At 32.8% G+C, this 21,754-nt stretch overlaps 2 protein-coding genes across 6 annotated transcripts in view; one reads left to right on the forward strand and one right to left on the reverse strand.

Annotated features, from left to right (window-relative positions):
- The first annotated feature begins 2,764 nt into the window (after positions 1 to 2,764).
- Positions 2,765 to 21,754, forward strand: part of LOC106113753 (tyrosine-protein phosphatase non-receptor type 11) — an 88,095-nt gene continuing 69,105 nt past the window's right edge. For both annotated transcript variants that reach the window (XM_013306665.1, XM_013306666.1), the window contains exons 1-2: positions 2,765 to 3,081; positions 9,222 to 9,384. In XM_013306665.1, the coding sequence (XP_013162119.1) occupies positions 2,927 to 3,081; positions 9,222 to 9,384 (318 nt within the window). In that variant the 5' untranslated portion in view covers positions 2,765 to 2,926. The remainder of the gene's footprint in view (positions 3,082 to 9,221; positions 9,385 to 21,754) is intronic.
- Positions 13,139 to 17,445, reverse strand: LOC106113752 (ribosome-binding protein 1-like). 4 transcript variants are annotated; one of them, XM_013306663.1, is made up of 4 exons: positions 17,314 to 17,445; positions 16,852 to 17,106; positions 16,592 to 16,706; positions 13,139 to 15,989 (listed from the first exon to the last, which is right to left on the reverse strand). In XM_013306663.1, exon 4 carries the CDS (start codon positions 15,973 to 15,975, stop codon positions 13,567 to 13,569), a length of 2,409 nt encoding a protein of 802 aa, XP_013162117.1. In that variant the 5' UTR covers positions 15,976 to 15,989; positions 16,592 to 16,706; positions 16,852 to 17,106; positions 17,314 to 17,445; the 3' UTR covers positions 13,139 to 13,566. The 4 variants fall into 4 exon arrangements, with proteins under 4 accessions (XP_013162117.1, XP_013162118.1, XP_013162116.1 ...); XM_013306664.1 differs by having other exon boundaries at positions 13,139 to 14,420; positions 14,511 to 15,989; positions 16,852 to 17,445; XM_013306662.1 differs by having other exon boundaries at positions 16,888 to 17,445.

The following is a 21,754-nucleotide window of genomic DNA, read 5'->3' on the forward strand; positions in this document are numbered from 1 at the left end:
CGAATTGAGAACCTCCTCCTTTTTAAATTAATTTTTAGTCCTTAAAGTGTGATGCATTAAAAAACATTTGAACAATTAGTACTTTATAAACAGTCTTACATACTTAAATGGAGTGCTCTGTCATGCTTTATACTTTTTAGGTGTTTACCTCGTCGCAAAATGTCCGCTGCGACCTCCAAATATTGTAGGAAATGAATCAGTGTTACACCGTGGCTTACGTGCTGTACCGAGGTGACCTCTCTTTAGGAAGATGTGCGTCGTTATAAGACGATGGCTCCTAAACATTCGCAGCACGTAACTCTGTTGTCTACACATGATAAGAATATCTAATGATAAATAATTAGATAATTGTTTTTCCAGGATCTTAGACTTGAATAAGTGAGGTTGAATTAGAAAAAAAAGACTGGAAATAAATCAAAGCCTTATTTTATTTTAAATAAAAAAACAACATGTTACTGGCTTAATGAACGTTCTTAAAACGTCCAACCAGACAGTGCTAGTTAGGGACATTAAGTGCTTAGTCCTTAAGATAAGTGTAAATATTGACAGCACGTTACCAGAGACACTCATGTAATTATTGATTAGATTTATTATTGCTTTAATTCTATAAAAACATGTAATGGATTGTTTGTGACATGGCTGCATCAGACCATTACAAATCATATTAAATTAGGAACCAATGAGTATATTATGAGCTGTATTCTTGCACTGTAAACATTGATATTATTTCAATTACCCGTATTTCCTTACAATAATCACGGCTGGCTGCTTGCTTATGCCTGAGTGATCAATTTGTTTGCGATGTTTTTTTTTCAATAAATAAACTAGTCCTTGACGATATTCCGTGACTACAAAACAGTAATGATTATGCGTCACGCGGTGTCGTATAATATATAGAGTTCAAAGTATATAAATAATCAAATGAGAATTTAATATGCCTTAGATGCAGGCCACCTCTCTCCTTATTTTAGTATTAAGTTAGCTATCTACATCAATTGCGACAAAAAATAGAAATGCTCTTCTACGGCAGAAGTGTTTACAAGAGTTAGGTTAGTTTAAAACTTAAAACTGAATTAACTTTTAATTAGTACAAGTCATAATAGTAAATACCATGGTATTCTATTCAAACATCCTTTATATACAAGTTTTGGCAATGGAGATGCACAGAGCTCCCGCGATGTGTTACTGACCAACGCAAACGTCAAACGCAACTTCTGGCGTGAAGAGGTGGGGTTTTCTTGACGGAGTCTGCGCACTCTTTCAGTCATCTCTTCAGCTTTATGATCGCCTAGTACATAGCATCCAAATAATTCTGATATTTTAGATATACAGAAAGATTTCTTTGGTTGCGCGACTTTCATTCAGTTATTTATCACAATCAAAATAAATAAATAAATAAATTAAATAATTAATTTTAATGATTTCATTTATTTTCTATATTAAGTATTATAATTTGATACGCACGACTGTAACCAAAAAGGGGTAGACAGTGTTACGTATGCCTATGGCGCAATCCTGGCATACCTTACTCCCCTCTATGTTGTCCAGCTTGATTGCTGGACCCAGCATAGATTACCAATTTTTTGTTTTTTTCTGGATGTCTCTTAAAAAAATCTCTAGAAGGGAGTTATTAAGAGCACCCGAAACTGGCGTGCATGTATGCGTAGATTAATGAACTTAGAAGCAGCGAAAGAGGTGTGCAATGATCGTGCCAAATGGAGTTTCGTGGTCTCTGCCTACTCCTCTGGGTTACGGGCGTGAGTTATGTTGTTGTTGTTGTTAATTATCTTAAAAAGTACTGTCAATTGGCTGTTTATTGACATTTAGTTGACATTAACTAAGTGAATGGTTGTAAATGTTCGAAATTAACAAAGATCACACAACTTTTTAATCTTTTACGATAACTGGTTGATAAAACTTAGGTTTTATTGGTGGAATTTTAGAATTTACGTATGTTTTTTGTTTTTTATTTTTATATTTTATTATACAAGCCCTCTTTGACTTCGTCAGAGCAGAATTTTAAAAAGTAGCCCAAAATCTCTGCGAGTGCTTCAGCTACCTTCCGTCAAAGTCCCGTCAAAATCGGTCCGGAATAAACGCGGCCGTGCGCACGGACATAACGGCAGACAGACAAATAAAAGTTTTAAAAATCGGTTGTGGTGAACGAAACGTGACGTTTTTTGACATTACATATAGACATTCCAATTTTATTAATACGTAGTTTACATTTTAAATTAACATTAATATTCACCGTTTATAATGAAAGTCACGGAGAGTTATTCGAATAGAACAAGGTAAAGCTCAGATAGAAAATAATATTACTTCAATATTTAAAGGACTGGTTTCTGTATTAATATTTTTAAATGTTACAGCTTTATAATAATAGACGATTTGATAAATAATAATGAATAATTTCAAAATCGGCTAAGGAAAGAGTTCAACGACATTTGTCTTCCGAACCGTTTCAGATTTGTAACATTTTTTAATCTAATTTTTAAACCAACATTTTTAAATTCCGTCTTGATAGAAGTTAGTTCAGTTAGTTTAAAAATGAAGTGAATTTAGTTCCAATTCACGTATAAAGGTTTAAGATATACATTATCAATTCCTTCTCCTATAACAATCAATTTGAAAATTCTTTTTTTTATAATCCATTTTGTTGGTTTTTCCATACGATACTTTATGTATGAATGGATACGGAATGTTTCATATGACTAATACAACAATAACCGAGGCGACCCTTGCATCACAAGTGGTTACACAAGCATCTGGCATTAGTGAGCTAAACCGCATGCGGAGCGGTAGTGAACGAATCAGCTTAGCGGTCGTGTTGTCGCGAGTGTTTTGTCTTGTGTTCTAACTGTAAACTACAACCATAGTAGTACTGTCACATAAAGTACAATAAACTCTCTTTCTTGTGTTAGTGATGTCGAAAGACAGCACCAGATTAAGCCGAGTGGGAGTCCTCGCTCCAGCCGCTCTGTCAGCATGTATGGACGCATCCGTGCTGGCTGTACCCGCAGCAGGGGCGATTGTATCCACAGTACTGAAAGAACTAAGCAAGGCCTTCATGCTTAAAAAGTAAGTAGGTAACTAAAAACCAGCATCGCATGCAGAAATTACTAAAATTTAATTTAAGATTTTTTACATCCATGAGTTGTTTACATAAAAATAAAAATTTCATAGAGAACCTTCTATCGTACGCAACTTAGTCTACGTAGCCTTAAAAAAAATGAATAGCCTATGCGCCATTCCAGACTGCACTGTCTGACCTAAATCCGTTGAGTCGTTTTCCAGTTATTCGGTAACCAACATCCATACATTAAAATTTAACGATCAAAACTTTCGCATTTTTTATTTTAGAAAATATATTAGTGACGTGATAATCAAGAAGCCACTAATAAAATTAAAAAAATACGAATTTAGTAAAAAAATATTGACTTTGTATGACATTATCGTATCGTATGCACTATTCCGTCAAACGTTGTATTAACTATAAAAAAAATCCAACATAATTACAATTGTAGATAAATACCAGCGTAGGAAATTATATTCAATCATAAAGTGGGGCCTGTAAAAAACTGTTGCGGTTCATCGGCAACCCATTATTACAACTTTGAAACTAAAGTCATTATTATACAAGCAATTCGAAGAATTAAACTCTTTTTCTTTCAAATGTCTTGAAAATTACTATAATTTAATAAATGTATGTGCTACTGAACATGTTACTTTTGTGCGTATTTTTTTTTTACTTTTACTGCACAATCATGTTTTAATAATATAACTCATTACGGTCAAGGAAGTAAGAAATATTTTTTCTTTATATTTTTACTAGCTGTCGCCCGCAACTGTGTCCGCACAGTATAAAAAAAAAAACGTAATTAGTAGCATATGTGTTATATATGTACGACAAATTTTATAAATATCCGTTCAACCGTTTTGGAGATACGTTCAAACATCCATCCATCCATCTAAACATTCGCATTTTATAATATTAATAAGATATATAAAAACTATACAGAGATAACATATTTCCTTGAGAAACCTAATATATCAACTTCAATGCCTTCTTGTCATATTTTGTATGTGGGCCACGTATCTTTGAAATAGATGCACGCTTCCTCAATTTTGCTTATTATTGTTAAATATATTTGAAAATGTTTAATCTAGCTATTTTGAAGTGAATACTACATGACTGTGTAGTTACAATAATCAAAATACGGATGAACGAACTCATGTTAAGAATGTTTGTTAAACGGCTATCGTGTTAATAGACTTCAAATACACTAACAACGAATTTTCATGGTTCCACTGCTAAAACAAAGGTATAAAATATATTGCTGTTTCAATTTTCTTAAGGAGAATAACAAGGAAAGCAATATGTTTTTGTATTTATGTTACCGGCAGTGGAAACATAAAGACAGAGTATGCTAACACGAATGTCATTTTCGCATGTAGTATCTAATGAATTTGCTAAAAAGTTTGTTATTCGCGACTGCGTGTTGGTCAAAGAAATGATCATTTTATTTTTGGCACCTTTTAAAAAATCAATTATAAAACGACAAAAATATTGCCTGACACCAGTCAGTAATCTGTGATGTTACGTATATCTAAATAGTGATGAAAGGTGTATAAAGATAAACAAGATGAATACGTGACGTAACTTATAATACAGTCAGCTGCATAAATATGTACACAAAGAAATAAACTATTCTATGCTTTCGGTTATGAAAATATGCACACACGTATCCGTGCCAATTGTACCATATTATTGACGAATTCGCACAAACGTATTTTTAAACCGTAGTTGTGTACAAGTTTATAAAATTAAATAAGTGTATAAATATTTATGCAGCTTACTGTACCTCTATACCTGATAGACGAACCACTTCCTAAATAGTGTTGTTACGTGGGCAGCTATGATGAAAAATACGCTACGAAGAGATTGCGTGCTCGCTTATGTTGAACCCAATTGACATAATTTTAAAAAGATAATAGTCACATACATACATTGTAGGGGCGATCGGTTCTTAACCAAATATTCGACTACTTTCGGGAACCATAGCCAAAAATTTTTAGCTTATTTTTTTACAAAAAATTGTGTAACTTTTAAATATCGTTAAAATAAATATAATATTCATTACTTTAGTATTCATTACTAGATAAAATTTAACAGCCTGAAGCTATTTAAACACCAAGCATTCGTAGGTCTTCGGTTTGCAGTCAACAGTTTTCTTTGCTATGAACCAGTCCTCTAATGTAGTTGTGAACAAAATGAAAATTAAGTGCAATATATCATGGCATATTTGTCAAGGAAACATTTTTGTAAGTTATAATGAATTATTCAAAACAACATCACAAATTTGCGATTATATTGCCTATTGTTCTTTTATCTAGAGTTTTATTTGGTTAGATCGTTAAATTTTAAAGATGTCTACCCGAATATTAATGATATTTTTAGTAACTATATACTCATATCTGTGTATCTATAATCAAATAATTCATGTTATCAAGCGTAGTTTTCTGTACCGAATCACCGATTTCACAGTGTGTTTGAACTAATCTCTCTCTCTATTCACATCCATCGTTTCCTTGTTACTTCTCTTTTTTACCATCTATCGAAGTATGTTCCACTCTGTACGATTATACGCCAAAACAAAATTACCTCTGGTTTCTCAAATGCAATTTTAACTGCAAATATTCACTACTTGAATGATCGTTCTTTTCATATTGAAAAGTGCGTTCGATCAAAATAACCTTTTCTACTTTACATTTGCTTGCTAATGATAAGTCTTATGTGGGTTTTTTTATGTTACTATTAGATTTCTCCGGAACTGTTTACACGAAACAAAGAGTAATTAATTCGCGCAACGTATCATATTCCCAGCGTATTCTTTGTCTCATTACAATGTTCCTATTAATTTGATTTAATGTCAATCAGTTCCATAGTTTTATAACTGTGCGATTCCATTGCCTAGATGCCTGTACAAAAGTATATTGTCATCCCTTTCATTTTCTTACAAAATATAATGATAATTTTGTTTAGATCTTCAAGCAATGGAAGCCTACACGGATACCTTTGTTTGCTCGTTTGAAGGATTTCTGCAAGGCTCATTACTCTTTGGTTCCGGCGTCTAGTTGTGCAATGATAAAATTATTGTCACACAATTTTAACACCTTATGATCAAGCTGTAAACGCCTCGTAAATATCTTTTCAAATAACATTAACAATGGTTTATTGAATTTGAATGTTTATTACTTTATTTACCGAATACGAATTGCGTTTACGTAATACGATGTAAAAAACAAGTATATTTTATTTTGTGCTGCATTTTGGCATACTTTTTATCAATTCTTATAGAGATTTGACAAGTTTTTTTTTTGGCGCATTTGAATTTAGTGATAGCATGAACGTTTATTATAGATCCTTGTTTTAAATCCCTCTTTGAAAACTTTGCATGCATAATGAATACTTTGTTAATAAAAGTGAAAGTCTAGTGCTTTGAATCGTAAATCTACATATCTGAATGGTTGCCCTTTTGTTTAATGTAGTGTATGCAGATGTGCTCTTGCGGCAGATGTACCGTTTATATACCAGTTTATATAAAAAGGGAGTTACGAAATGCTTTGTGCATAGTTCATATTATGTTACGTTTTAATACAACCTGTTAGCTTTAAGTTCGCTTGTATTTTTCTCTCAGTTTTCTTTTTAAATTATTTAAAACGACGTAGAATAACTTGAATTTTGGATAATAATTGTTATTATATGCGGTAAGTGGGTTTCTTTATTAAGGTTACATTTTTGTTAAGAAATAAGACCGGAAGTGTTTCAGACAGATTAGACCCGGTAGATTGAGGCTGTTTAAATATACTTCCAATTTATTCATTGCCTTTTGACAGTAGTTTGTTAAGCATAATATAACGCAATAATACGATAACAAAGGGAAAAGTTATTGGTTCAATTAGTTGTAAATGATTGTTCGCTTGCAAAAACCCTGTACCGTCAGGTTGATGCACGCAACACGCTTGTAGTCAAACCGGTTCTCACGCACGACGAGACGAGAGCACGCGACATGTCGCACGATCGCCCGATTTGAGCTCTGATTTGATGTTTTGAAATCTAAACGTAGATTTACACTGACGTGAAATACTTGAAGATATTGAAAGGGATCACAATACGTATTAATAAATACAGGTGGGACTGCAGTGGGATATTACGCTAATAAAATATTTTTCTTGGCGAAAGATCGGTAAAAGTTCGTAGAGATGACGAGAAGTCTTTATTGGTAAAGAGGTACCTAGAGAGAGATCTTAATTTAGAATTTGTATGATATATTTAAACTAAATGTGACCGCTCAACAACTCTAAGTACGGTAATGCGTGCCCAAACCTTGCACATTATTATTTGTGTGTAGAAAAAAAAAACAATTTTTTTTAATTTGTTAAATTTGAGTCTTTCGCTGCTACTCATGGCAAAAGTTTAAATTAAAATTTCAAACACATGTATCTATTTACAACATGATTGGCATTAAAAATATTATATAGTACTAAGTTGGGGAATTAGGGTATTTCATAACTGTAAAGCAACGAGGGTGCAAAACTGGTTTGCCTTGAACGTCAATTCCACTGCAGATGCACGAACTTACAGTTGGCAACTGTACCGGTGAACAAACGTTGCCTTTTGTAGCATTATTTTTTTGTATAATAGAAAAGTTATCGCAGATTTTTAGTTTTGCACATTTGAGATTAAGTTATATTTCAATCATCTATATATATATAAAAGAAAGTCGTGTTAGTTACACTGTTTATAACTCAAGACCGGCTTTACAGATATGGCTGAAATTTGGTGAGGAGGTAGCTTAGAGCCAGGAGACGGACATAGGATACTATTTATTCATTTTTTTTCGAATTTATGCCTTGAGGAGCTGCTTTCTATTTAACTTACTAATACTATAAATGCGAATGTTTAGATGGATGTGATGTGGATGGATGGATAAATGTAAGTAATGTGAGCTACACTAGTTAAGTTTTTTTATATATCCACGCGGACGGGGTCGCGGTCGACAGCTAGTTGTTCATAAAAACGTATTCGTATGTTTATATTAAAAATAAATTATTAAAACATATTATTAACACTTCTGTGTGTATTTTTTTATTTAAAATGTTTTTGGAACTAACATTTATACGTGTGTTTTAAATTATTTGCCTTTTGTTTACACATATCAGATATCTCGTTTTAAAATGACGCGAAATTGTCACTTAGTATTCAAAGGTAACTAACCGTAATAGTATGTAAACAACATTCTCTACCACAAGGTCTTGTGGTTTGACAAGGTTGTTACGAATGTTAAGGCCGTTGTATTAATTTGGACGAAAGCCCTTACGATAATTTAAACTTCGTTGTTTTCAACATCTGACTGACAATTGTTGTTTGAAAATTCGGCGTGTTATTGACTCTTTAGCTCTTTGTCGACGTTTTCAGTTTACGATTTCCATTAATGAAAAATAATTTCCTGACCCTTTTGTCTCCGTGGCGGACGAGGAAAATATGATGCACTTTCCTCATTAATGCTAAGTGGACGACGGAATATTAATTATTCCGTAATACTTATAGACTGAAAAAAATATCAAATTATAAAACAAATTAGTTGTCATTGCAATTCACATTTTGTATCATAGTCCGATTTCATAATGTCGCAGTAATGCTACGATATTTTTTTATAAAAGACGGGGCAAACGATCGCGGGAACTCCAAAGTGATCATTAACTACCATGGACATCCGCAATACAAAAGGAACTGATAAATTTATAGCAAAGTTCCAAACGTTAGGATGATTAACTTGCAGTTTTTATTCGTCCAGCAATTAATGCCACAATACGGCCAGGGCGATAAACAAATTGCACTCATTGTTCCACCTTCGTGTGAAACAATAGAAAAACAACTGTATCATTATATCGATGAGATATTTTCTTTACGAAACACATTACACAAGATTAAATATCAAGGAAGTAAATATTACCAATGAAAAGAGTACTGACGATACGAATATGTATTTCTGTAAATTTCTATTACAAATTGTATCAGGACTCTGAGGACCGTGAGTCTGAAGATTCCTACAAAATTCTCTACATTGTCTTTGTGCAAGTTTTAGAAGAGACATTTCAGTTTGGTATTTACTTTTGTTTTAAAATTGTTATTGTTATACAATTGTTCTTTTCAGATGGTTCCATGGGATCATGTCGGCTAAAGAGGCGGAACAGCTTATCATGGAGAAGGGGAGGAATGGCTCGTTCTTGGTGCGGGAGTCGCTGACCCACCCCGGCGAATACGTGCTCTCTGTTCGAGTCAGGGGTCGCGTGTCCCATGTCATGATACGTAGACAGGTAAGTCATAATATGGTGTTGTTTTTGTTTCATTGCCACTAGAGCACTGTGATGTCTCAGACTGTACTGAATCCGAAGAGTAATGGACGTGTACATTTTAGCGGCAACGTCGCAAATCCAATGGTATATCCTTTTGCTACGTAAGGACTTCTCGTTCAAAATTAGCGACGTTGCCACACCGTGAACAGTGCGTTTGGACAACTAAGCGACGCCATGGTGTCCTAGTAGAGCTCTGAGGCACCAACTGAATATATGTAGTGCCCTTTCTCTTTCCCTTCTGAGTATTTTGCAACGAACTACCTTATATATCTGCTTGCCTGGTTTCCATATTCTGTATTTTGTTTTATAGATAGTTTGTTCTTTTTACCCCTGAGCATTCACAGTTTATGCGCTACGATGTTTACTATCTTATTTTTATGTTAGCCTGGTAGGATTCGTAGCACTACAATAGTTTTCGTATACATTTATTTTACCAACAACCACCAAACTTTATCAATCAGTGAAAAATTATATCAGTTAGTTTTGCTTTGTCTTATATGGGCTTTACTTTTAAAAACATGAGTCAGATTTTCTTCAAGACAATTTGAGGGTTAGTGAGGGTCTTCTGAGAATTTAATCCAGTCAACAAGTGACTCAAGAGACTGAGGACGTTTGACCATAAAGAGTGAATCGTGGGCATGTTAGCTAATGATATCACTGTCTTGTCATGCGATTAACAGTTTTTTATATGATATCGTTAAACATTACCAACAACATGAATGAATAATTAAAATAGCCTGTGATGCAAGTACACAGTACATGTTAAGAATTTTAATACATATAACGTAAACATAGTTAAACAACTTTGAATTACATAAGTACTCTAATGTTCCAGAATATTTTTCTAAATGTCATAGACAAAGGGAATAGAAAAATGGTAACTATAGAAAAATATTATAACATACGTGCAGGTTGCATCACGAAGTTTACCGCCTTCCTAAGAACCTTTCGCATTTTATCTGTTTAAATAAATATAATAATTTAATTTTATCCTTCACTAAAGTTTGCCTCCACTATTAAACAAAGTTCCGTAAAGCCTTCTTTTGACTCGAATCTCATATTTAGTCAGCAACGGTTCAACACATCTTAATAAAATTATAATAGCACAGATATAGAACATAATCTTGAATAACACATGTGATAGTTTTAGGATGAACATGTTTTGGTCTTAAAAACTCTATAACCGTTCAACATATCTTATTCAAAGGAACATAGTGTGTACTCGACAAGAATATACTTTGGGAAGGGAACAAATTTAGCAATGTTTTTTTTCGCGCACGAAGTCGTTGGCAAAAGCAAGTACAACATGTTGTTCAAAATGACACAATTATTACATGTTAATTAATTACAAAAATGACAAACTGTTTATTTGTCAAAAGAAGAGAGAAAAGAGAAGAAGTAAAATAAAACAAAAAAGAATACATACCTACTGTAAATATTAAAATGAAAATGTTAAGAAATAAAAAAATGTTCACAATTTACTCTCTCTTCTCTCTCCCCCTTTCTCTTTTCACCCTTTTCCACACAGAATTTTCAAAATCGTATTCTTTAACACTAGGAGATCAGAAATACGTAGGAGATGCCGTTTTAAGCTTAAAAGCGTGGCTTTCCATTGCATAATCAATAGACTGGTTTTTATAAAGCGCGCTCAAGAAAATAAAGGTTAAATTAAAAATGTTCGAAAAACAATTGTCAGCATAATATTTCGACAAAGTATAGATTTTAAAGTTTTTTTTTAGTTACAAATAATGAAACAAACATATTTTGGTTCCCTTCGTAGTTACGAGTATTACACATTTGTTCATTTATTTCAGTCAAGATGCCTTTTCATTTTATAAATTCCATAATTTTATCGATATTATACACGAAGTAAGAATCTGATTAAATATTTATCTCATGAAACTGACCGCAAATTTATGCGCTATTTTTTTAATGCTTAATAAAACTGTATCCAATGTGGCGCCCCCTTTATTATACTCGGATTTACTGCTTTTTTATAAAAGTGCCATCTGTTGGTGTTTGTAGGATTCGTTGCGGTGTGGGTAGCGCGATATACAAATGACGTTAGTTACCAAGTATATAGAGAGTATAAGCAATAATGTCTTGTATTGATTAAATGTAAGCGCTGTTGTACCAGGGTATCATTAATGAAACGATATGTTATTTCAATAGAGCAACTTACAAAATTGATTATTATTCAATAAGAGATGGAAAGAAATAATCGTCAACAATATTATAATTTATAATTTAGCAGTAGTATCCTTTAATCTGATGTGGGATTAAAGTAATTTAAAAACCGATCGATATATATTATTTTGAAGGAGTATTTGTTTTGACTAGTTTTGTTTACGACATGCGCAACAAGAACCATTGCTTTGTATTGATCGAAAAACGAAAACGGCTTGGCGAATTACCAGGACACTATGAGATGCCAGGAGCTCTTAGGCGGCTAACTTAAGTGCTTGTTACTTTTTTAATTTTTTAGATATGTATAAGGTTACATTATTACTAATATCTGTAAATTACTGCAACTGTTTCATATGTATAAAAGCTATAAATAAAATGAATTCGAATCATCATTAAATAATTAACTTTTGGAAAGTATGGAGTATATTCGCACTTAGTTGAAGTTGTCAAATATTAAACTAAGAATGTAAATTTGGCACTTCACGATGACTTCTAACCTTTCGATCATTATTAGCATTCAGTTAATATTATCTGAACGTGAAATATTGTCTCTGAGAAGCATTTTAATTATTAAGGCTAATCATTTAAATTAAACTGTTACAACAAAACATATTAAACTTACCAAACATTCACATGAACCTCAAAAATATTTCCCATACAAACTTTCATCCCCTATTCCCCATTGTTATTTTCCACCCTTGAAAGATTTTTTTTAATCATCACGTGGGAACAAATGTGTAAAACAAAGATAAAAACACGGTTTCAGAACACCAATAATCTTTATTATATTGAGATTTTATTTCTAAACATATAACAGAGTTTGTCAATTTCACATACATTAGACATTTTTTGGTTTTTAACATTCAGTTAAGTAAAATGTAATACGAGTACATCTCAAAAAGGTATCGTTAAAATTTAATTATAACATTTCTTTTATAGAGTGACAAAAATTATTATACAAAATGTGGCTATCAAATAAATTCAATATTTGGACCCTATGAAATTAACCTCCTTGCATCAAAATACTACAAGGGACGTTTAATACATTAACATTGCAAGAAAAGAAGAAAGTATGAAAACAATTTAATAACTTAACATGTTATGACCCCAATGGCTATTTTTTCTAGACATAAATTTTTAAAATATTTTAGTTAGTATTAATAATTATACTATGATTCTAACATCCATTTAAATATACACGGAAACACATTATGTCTTAAAATTTCTTCTTAGAAATGATTGGAATTGTCTACTCCCAGAGAAAACTTCATTACATCATTAATCTATTAGTCTGAAATAAATATTTCTTATCTTTTTACATGTTGTTCTATGTTTGTATATAAATATTTTTAATCCAATTTAATTATATAAATATAAATAATTTTCTTTCCAATCCACGTGAATAATGTATAAGAATCTATTTATATAATTCAATTAAATTAATACATAATGTTTATAAACAATATTTTAATCTTAATTATTAATAATTAACTTTAGCATTTAATATAACCATGCTAGTTGACAAATTATTTCCTTTTTATAAACTCCTATCTTTGCTGGAAAAACAAAGGACAAACTACATATATTTTGTTTTAACATTAACTTGCGATTTAAATATTTAAAATACACAGACGGGTTAAGAAATGATTTCTTTTTAGAGGCCAGAATAATGCACTTTATATATTTTTACATTTTGAAGTACGGGCGGATATTTTGAGATTATGTTTGTTGTTCTGCTATAACTTCATTTAAACTTGCTTTTGAATGTCGTTGTATGTATTATTTGATTTGAACCTTTTAAAATTCCACTGTCTTAATTTTAGGATTTCCTGTCTTTACAATAATTCTGGCATTTGTGACTTGTCTCTATTCTGTAATTCTGTGTTCCTCTAATATGTGAGCGCAATCTCTTGAAATATTCGTTATGTAAAAGGTAGCTTCGATTCCATGGCTAATTTACAATCCTTGCCACTGTGCTTGGTTTCTGTTTAGGGTCTGACCATACGCTGGAGGTCGATAACCTTGCTGAGTGCTCGAATTATACTGCATGTTCCTGAAGTTCTGATACCCGCCATGGATCCTTACGCCTTCCTGAAAATTACTATTGTTGCCAAATTGTGGCATGCCGTTATCGCGAGGTCCTTGAACATTCCCGACATGTTGAATGTTTTGGTTTATTGGTATATTCCCATTAACATGGGTATTCCAAATTTCCTGAGTGTGGTTAATTCTTTGATGCTGTGAAATGTTTACGTTTTTCCTGTTTGGTCGACTGCCCTGCCATTGATGGTTTACATTTTGCTGTATTTCGTCGTTAATTCCACGATTTCTATATGTAACTTGAACCGTACCTCTTTGTTCAATATTTGTCTCATTTCTATAGATTAATTGAGTCATATCGTTATTGCGATTTATTTGACCGTTCCAAGCCCCTTGTCTATTTTGATTTATTGGATAAGTCCAACGTATTAGGTTAGGTCTATCCTGGCTATTGTATATTTCTTGAGGACGTAGTAAATTCGAGTTTTGGTTCTGATTGCAAGCCAGAGGACCTTGCTGCTGATTATTTAAATTATATTGCATGTTCCTAAAGTTTCTTTGGCTTCGATATTCAACGTTTTGAATCCTACCTCCTTCAATCCTACCGCTTTGAATCCTACCTCCTTCAATACTACCGCTTTGAATCCTACCGCCTTCAATCCTATCGCTTTCTATCCTACTTGCTTCAATCCTACCGCTTTGAATCCTGCCTCCTTCAATCCTACCGTCTTGAATCCTGCCTCCTTCAATCCTACCGCCTTGAATCCTGCCTCCTTCAATCCTATCGCTTTGAATCCTACCTGTTTCAATCCTACCGCTTTGAATCCTGCCTCCTTCAATCCTACCATCTTGAATCCTGCCTCCTTCAATCCTAACGACACCATTCCTGTCGCTCTGAATCCTTCCGACTCTAATCCTATCGCTTTGAATCCTACCACTCTGAATCCTACCGTTGTGAATCCTACCGTTCTGAATCCTACCATCTTCAATTCTAAAACCTTCAATCGTACCACCTAGAATTCTACCGTCTTCAACCCTAGTGCCGTCAAGCCTATCGCCTTCGATCCTACCTCCTTCGATCATGCCACCTTCAATCAGTCCACCTTCAATCAGACCACCTACAATCAGGCCGCCTTCAATCATGCCACCTTCAATTGTACCGCCTTCAAGCCTGTCGCCTTCAAGCCTACCGCCTTTAATCATGCCACCTTCAATCATGCCACCTTCAATCTTACTACCTTCAATCTTACCTCCCTCAATCATGGCACCTTGAATCATGCCACCTTCAATTCTACGGCCTTCAATCTTACCACCTTGAATCCTACCACCTTGAATCCTTCCACCTTGAATTCTACCACCTTCAATCGTACCGCCTTCAATCCTACCACCTTCAATTGTACCGCCTTCAATCCGACCACCTTCAATCGTAACGCCTTCAATGCGGCCACCTTCAATCGTACCGCCTTCAAGCCTACCACCTTCAATCGTACCACTTTGCATCCAACGGCCTTGTTGAAAATGTATGTCGTTATTGCCATTTTGCGCAACTCTAGCATTGCGATCAACTTGTAAAAGTAAATTTTGTTGAGGAGTTGGAATTATTGCTTGAGATGGTTGGCCACAATCGATAGGTATTACAGACGTATCTACTTGTGGTGTCTGGAACGATTGTTCTTCACAAGGTCTTAGGTTAATTTCGTTGTTAAGCGGTGATTGTTCATCATCCGCTTCATCTTCTTTGTCATCACCATTGACCACGATAACGACATCCGGTTTATCTACAATTTCTCCAACTTTTCCAACATATTTGTCTTGTGGCAAAGACTTAGCAGCTTTATCTTCATTTATTCCCGGCATTGAATTATTCGAGTTTGATGCCCGTTTTGTATCTTCAGAAGTTTTATAAGAAGTGCCCTTGACTACACTACGTTTTTTTCCTTTTTTCTCAACATTCTTCGCATCGACTTTGGAATTCATGTACATGAAAGGTGATTGACGGATTTTTCCTCTCCGAATTCCTGTTCTTATTTTTCCCAAAATAGGCACGTTGGGCGGACAGCCTGATTTTTGAAGAGATTTTTCCAGTTCTAAAAGTAAAGTATTATAGTATTTAAAATTTGGCTTGTAGATATTTATTTTACTGTGTGGATTTGCACTCTTAATTTCGTTTGCCAGTTTTTGAATATATTTCAGAAAAGTATATGATTTATCATTCGATTTTGAAAGCTTGTTCAAATCACTTTCAGTAATTGTCTCTAGGCTGTCTGCGCTAGCAGTGCTATCGGAGTCATCTGACGTGTCACGATCCGCATTATTCTGATCCATGTTTATGAGTGAATCTGAAAATAAAGAAAATAAAATCTATGTAAGTAAATATTGTAAAACAATGTCGCATTCCGTGAACTGTGTTTTGGGTCCATGTTCTGTAACCAAACGGTTTAATAAAATACGATTATCACCTAAGATATAAATTATTTATTCTGGATATTTATAGATTTATGCAACACTTTTTTCGCGTTTTCTCAAGCTCCATTCTATCTGTGTATCAAATTTAAATCGGTTCAGAAGTTTTTGTGTGAAAGACAGACAGACATACACAGTTTCTTTTGCATTTATAATATTAAATAAGGATCTATATGAGCCGATTCGGAGATAACGCGAACCACACGCGGCATTGCATTATTTCTCACATTATTGCCAAAACAACCTCTAATTAATAATATACAATTTTCCTTCGAATAATGAGACACAAACTTCAAAATCTCAAGATGGCGCAATTCAACATGGATAGTATCGATGGAGTCATGTTGAATTTCGGAAAACGAACATGAAAATACTTAAAGATTTTTATAAGCTCCGGAAATCTTTCTATGCAGTAATCTGCTCTGGCTTTTCTACACTAGAATCGATACGTTTTTACAACAAATATTGTTTTACTTACATTTTAAACACTTGTCTTGATTATTTGTCTCTCAGTCAACTCGTAAACTTGGGAAAATGTGATGGATGCGTATTAAATGTTGTTTATTGATTTATCGCTGTTGTTCTGCGCAAGTCTATAAACAAAGATTAACTTCAGGTTGCGTTCGTTTATATAATTCATGATAGCAAATAATATTAAGTAATTTTTTTCTTTTCAAGCTATAAATATTTGTTTTTAAAAATATACAAAAAAATATAGAAACGTTATTTCGAAATTACCATAAAATATAATACGAAAAAAAAACAAGGTTTTACTTTGAGAGTTATATATTAACAACTGTGGTTAAATATTATACAGTTTGTTCTTTCCGCTACCTCCACCAAGCCAAATATATTTTCCTGATCAGATCTTTCAAACACTTTGCCGTCTTATGGTTTTGCTGTATTTAATTCACCATCTTAGAAATTCAATCTTTTTTTCTTTGGTGTGTTACCATTTATTAGTCTGTTAAATTGGTTGAAAGCTCACTTTAGCTGGCAGCATGATCATGAGTGACAGTAACATAAATTATAACACAAATGTACAAAAAAAAGTAACTTTGAAACAAAAAACTTTGAGGACTGCAGATTCTGTCGTGTGTTTATGAAAGAAACTGTACCCTGTGTGAACGCGTATTCCGCGTCCACACAGGGTACAGTACTCTTTCCCCTTATTTTGACAGGTGAAAGATGACAGCCTACTCTTGGCGCTTGCGTGATCTACATAGTTTTCGGGTTTACAACCCCATACAGGAATGAAAAACAAACACTATTTCAATTTTTTTATCACAGCGACATTAAACATTTATAAGCGAGAAGGTTACATAAAACTTGTTCCACATCTATCATATTAAATTTAAAATGTTTATTTTAAATATTTGAAATGTTATCACTACGAATATATAACTTACAATCTACTAGACACCGACAGAGTTAAATTTGAAAAATACAAGAAAATACGTTAGAAAGTATGAAACTACTTTTTTCATATTATTTGAATTTATATTTGCTAAAATATCTTGATCGATTTAACTATTCGTATATATAACGATACACAAAAACTATTTATGTAAGAATGCTTTAAGTTTAATTATAATGGTACATGATTTTTTTTCTTAAATACTTTGATAAAAATAACAACGAATTTACACTTATTTTGAAAGAGTTTATTAACTACTTATGACATAAATAATTATACTGACACCGTATAATGTACCTACGGATTTAAGCCAAATCGATCAAGCTATTATTAACAAACCCACAAGAGTTAATTAAAAAAGTAACCATGTTGGATTCATCGTTCTAAATATTTTATCAACAATTAAAAATTAAATAGGCCCAATTAAAGACAATAGATATGGACGAACATCAACATTTTGTACAGAACAAATAACTTTCTTTTTACCCTTCTTTCCGTTCATAAGTCTTTTCACAATATTATCGAATCAGTAGACGCGTACAACGTCAATAACATTCATGTTATCAGTAAAGTTTACATATAGATTGTTATTAATAAATTAAATATAACATAATCATTTACAATGATGTCAAACTCGCTACAAACTCACTACTTTATCTTATAAACAGTCAGTCATGTTAACTAACATTCGTACAATAATTATTGACATTAAGAAGGTATAGGTAGATAGGTCGAGGTTTTGACATTGAATAGATATGTACAAATATTATAAATATTTTTGATTTAGTTTTAAATATAAAAAGAAAATAACCCTGATGCCTTCACAACTTGAAATACTTAATACGTTTATAATTTTGCTAAACAGATATATCAAAAAATACATAAAATAGGCCTAGTAATAAACTTGTTTAAGCGTTTGGACTTGAGCACCCAAAGGGAACTTTAGATGTAAATAATAATTGTTTGGATGTGGGGTTTTGGTAATTTATGTTTAGTTCTGTCCTTGTTTCGGCTTCATTTATTTTTGCTTCTCAGATATAGCTTCCTCTCTTTTCTTCCTGTACTTAGAAACCAGTTTTATGAACTCATTTTCTAAGCGATCCCATTCCTCGGTTACCTCCTCATGAATTACAGAGTTTTTCGTCCTCAGAGTTTTGCGTTCGCCTTCAATCGCGTTTTTTATTTCACATTCAAGCATGGTAAGATAAGTATCCAGATTAACATTTGCTGGCACTCCGGCGCAGTCCACTTGCGATACAATGTCCCTTAACTCGACAACAGTTGGCGGAGAAACAATGCGCCTCAGCTCACTATCTCGAGAAGAGCCGGGCGTATTGGTATAGATCATCTTACCAGTCATCAGCTTGAACATCAAATAGTCAACTAACAGTAACTGACCATCTTTGGTATAAGCTTCAGATGACATTTTATCAACTATTTTACCTATGTAAGGACACCCCATTTCTCTCAAGCAACAGCTTATCTGTGCGAGAAAATGGTTGTATTTCTCAGGATCATTAAGAGGAAGAACATTATACTTAATCTTGAAAAATATTTTGATCTGCTTAACTAGGATGTGTACAAATTTAGTGAACTCGTAAGAATTCGGAGCATTATTCAAAGCAGTTTTGAAGGTGGCAGTGTCCATAAGCGGATCTACATAAAATTCTAAGTCGTCAGCGGGTTTGTGGGCCATGTTGTTCAGTTGAGCAGTTGCTAGTCGCCTCTTGCTGATAAGTTGCTGCGCTAGAAATTAAAACAAAAACTTATTTTATTATTATCAAATAATTTATGATTGATTGAAGTTAGTAGTGATATTCTATTTTTTTGACTATATTTGTGTAGGCACTCCTTGAGTTTATTATCGGTTTTGCTGCTGGTTGCGTCACTTATTAGTTTTCTGTAAAATAAAAAAAATAAACATTATACAGACAAGTAGACTACTATTACAAAGTTGTATATGAGTTAACTGCGCAGTATGAGTTAACTGCGCAAATACATAATATTAGCGTAAGATGTCGGGAAATCCCCTAAAGAAAATTTCTTTCACCTTCTCCTATTATTACGCGTAATTTTTCGTTAAGGAATTAAAAAAAACTTTATACATTTCTATATTTACAATCAGCCATCTTGAATTTTTGGACATTGTACTTCTCCATCTGCTGTTTGCTATAAACGGCAATTTTAAGATGTAAACGAACATTTTCCACCCTTTTTGCTGTATAGATACTACTAATTTAAATCACTGGTGTATTGTAAGTAATATATTTCTATATTTCATATTATACTATGGCCTAATCACCCTTAACTTAGGGTAGGCTCCGAGCCCCTCGATGGGGACGTATAGTGAGCTGATGATGATGATGATATAATACGTATTATAAATTTAAATATATTTCATTATAAGATATTTCCCTTAAGACCCTTAATATTTAATGTATATAGCAACATTAAGGTGTCAAAAATTAATGTTATGCTAGCTTTTAAATTTTGAAGGTCTTTATGTTTAATATCGTTAAACCGAAACAAAGAAATTACACGTTTTGTTGAAAAACAAAATATATTTTGTATTAAAACAACTTACCTTTACTGATTGGTTGATAAATGGAACTTTGTCACTGATTTTTCTTAATACTAGTATTAAGTCACTACGTACTTACTTTGAACAAGGGCGTTCTCCTATTATAAGGGATATACCATCCGAATGTATTGATTTTCATCTCAGCGATTCGGCGCAATGGTACGCCTCATAAATCGCGGTAAAATTAATTTTGACCTAGTTTTCTTGCTTGGAGCATAGATAAAATATAAATTTTTATAAGCTGTTTGTTTTTAAAGTTATAAACAAATGTTTACTTGATGTACCGTTTTACTGTCCGATTGACAATACCGTCGTATTATTTGGCATCTTGCCAAAGAGATCAATCTTTTAATAGGAGGGTGGCTATAGAAGAACAATTTATTTGCTAAGAAACTTTTACTCGCAAGTAAATCATAACAACAATCTTTCTTAGGGAAATATAGGATTTTAGGAAATGTCTAGGTTACTTTGAATAAAGGTTGGACTGTTACTTTTTACTGTTCTAATTGCTTATACAAATCATGTTTCTTGTATCAAAGGATGTTTTACAGTTCGATGCAATTGGGACATGTTAGTCGCGTATACAGCTATAAGATGTGACTTGGTGGTCATTTTAACTGATTCACCCTAATTTATGGCTATGGTATATTACATGATCAACTAGCTCCATTATTCTGTAGTTAGGATCTATAACAACAGTATTTTTTATATCATAGTTCATATTATCTGCAATTTTATTTTAATGAAAATGTGTGAAAGTTTAAGAAAACAAGAAAGAATCTTTTTTTAACTTTAAATTTAGAATTTTACTCAAAAACTAACACTATAAAAGTTAAGTTCAGATAAGTTTAAATTTTTGGTGTTCTATTTTAATATTTATTATAATTTTTTATTTTAGTTGTTTTTTAATACTTTCCATAAAGCTAGCGTCTTTTTTAATGTCGAGTGAATATGGCAATACATAACGTACACCGGTATTGATTAACCTGTAGTTTAAATTTCTGAACTACCAGGATCGCATAAAGTGATGAGAGTATACGAGTATCATCGAATCGACAGTATAATTTTACATATAACGTTTCCACTACTGAAACACAGAAACATATTGTTATCTCAGATTTTCCACATAGAATAAGAAGGATGACAGTATGTATAAGTGCTCCGGCATTAAACGTCCACGATAACATGAAGACATGCACACAGATACATTAGCTTTTTAAATCACTACAAGACCATGGAAGTTGCCAGATATATTCAAATGGTATTCATTCCGTATTTTTATTTTGAAATTCCTTTAAAAAAACTAAGGTTTTGCGCTAGAAAAAAACAATCTCAAAACTTAATTATATTGGAACTTTCCAAGTGTCTTTGGTGCAAAAATTAAAATACCTTCTTACAGTTATTGTTTACATTTAATAAATTACTTTAATTTTCATGTATGAAGAAATGAATGAATTACCTTCCGAATTAATGTATGTATATCTGTTTTGTTAATGAATTAAAATTAACAATTAGTTTTGTTAATCATTTTTTGCTCTTAAAATGTAACAAAAATCATTTCCGAACGTAAGAAAATCAATGCGGTTGGGGGTTGGGGTCCTAAGTATTGATTTATTTCGAAGTTGAAACCGTTGAAGTACCAG

This window comes from Papilio xuthus, unplaced genomic scaffold (genome assembly GCF_000836235.2).
Source record: "Papilio xuthus unplaced genomic scaffold, Pxut_1.1 DF828177.1, whole genome shotgun sequence".
Taxonomy (NCBI): Eukaryota; Metazoa; Arthropoda; class Insecta; order Lepidoptera; family Papilionidae; genus Papilio; species Papilio xuthus.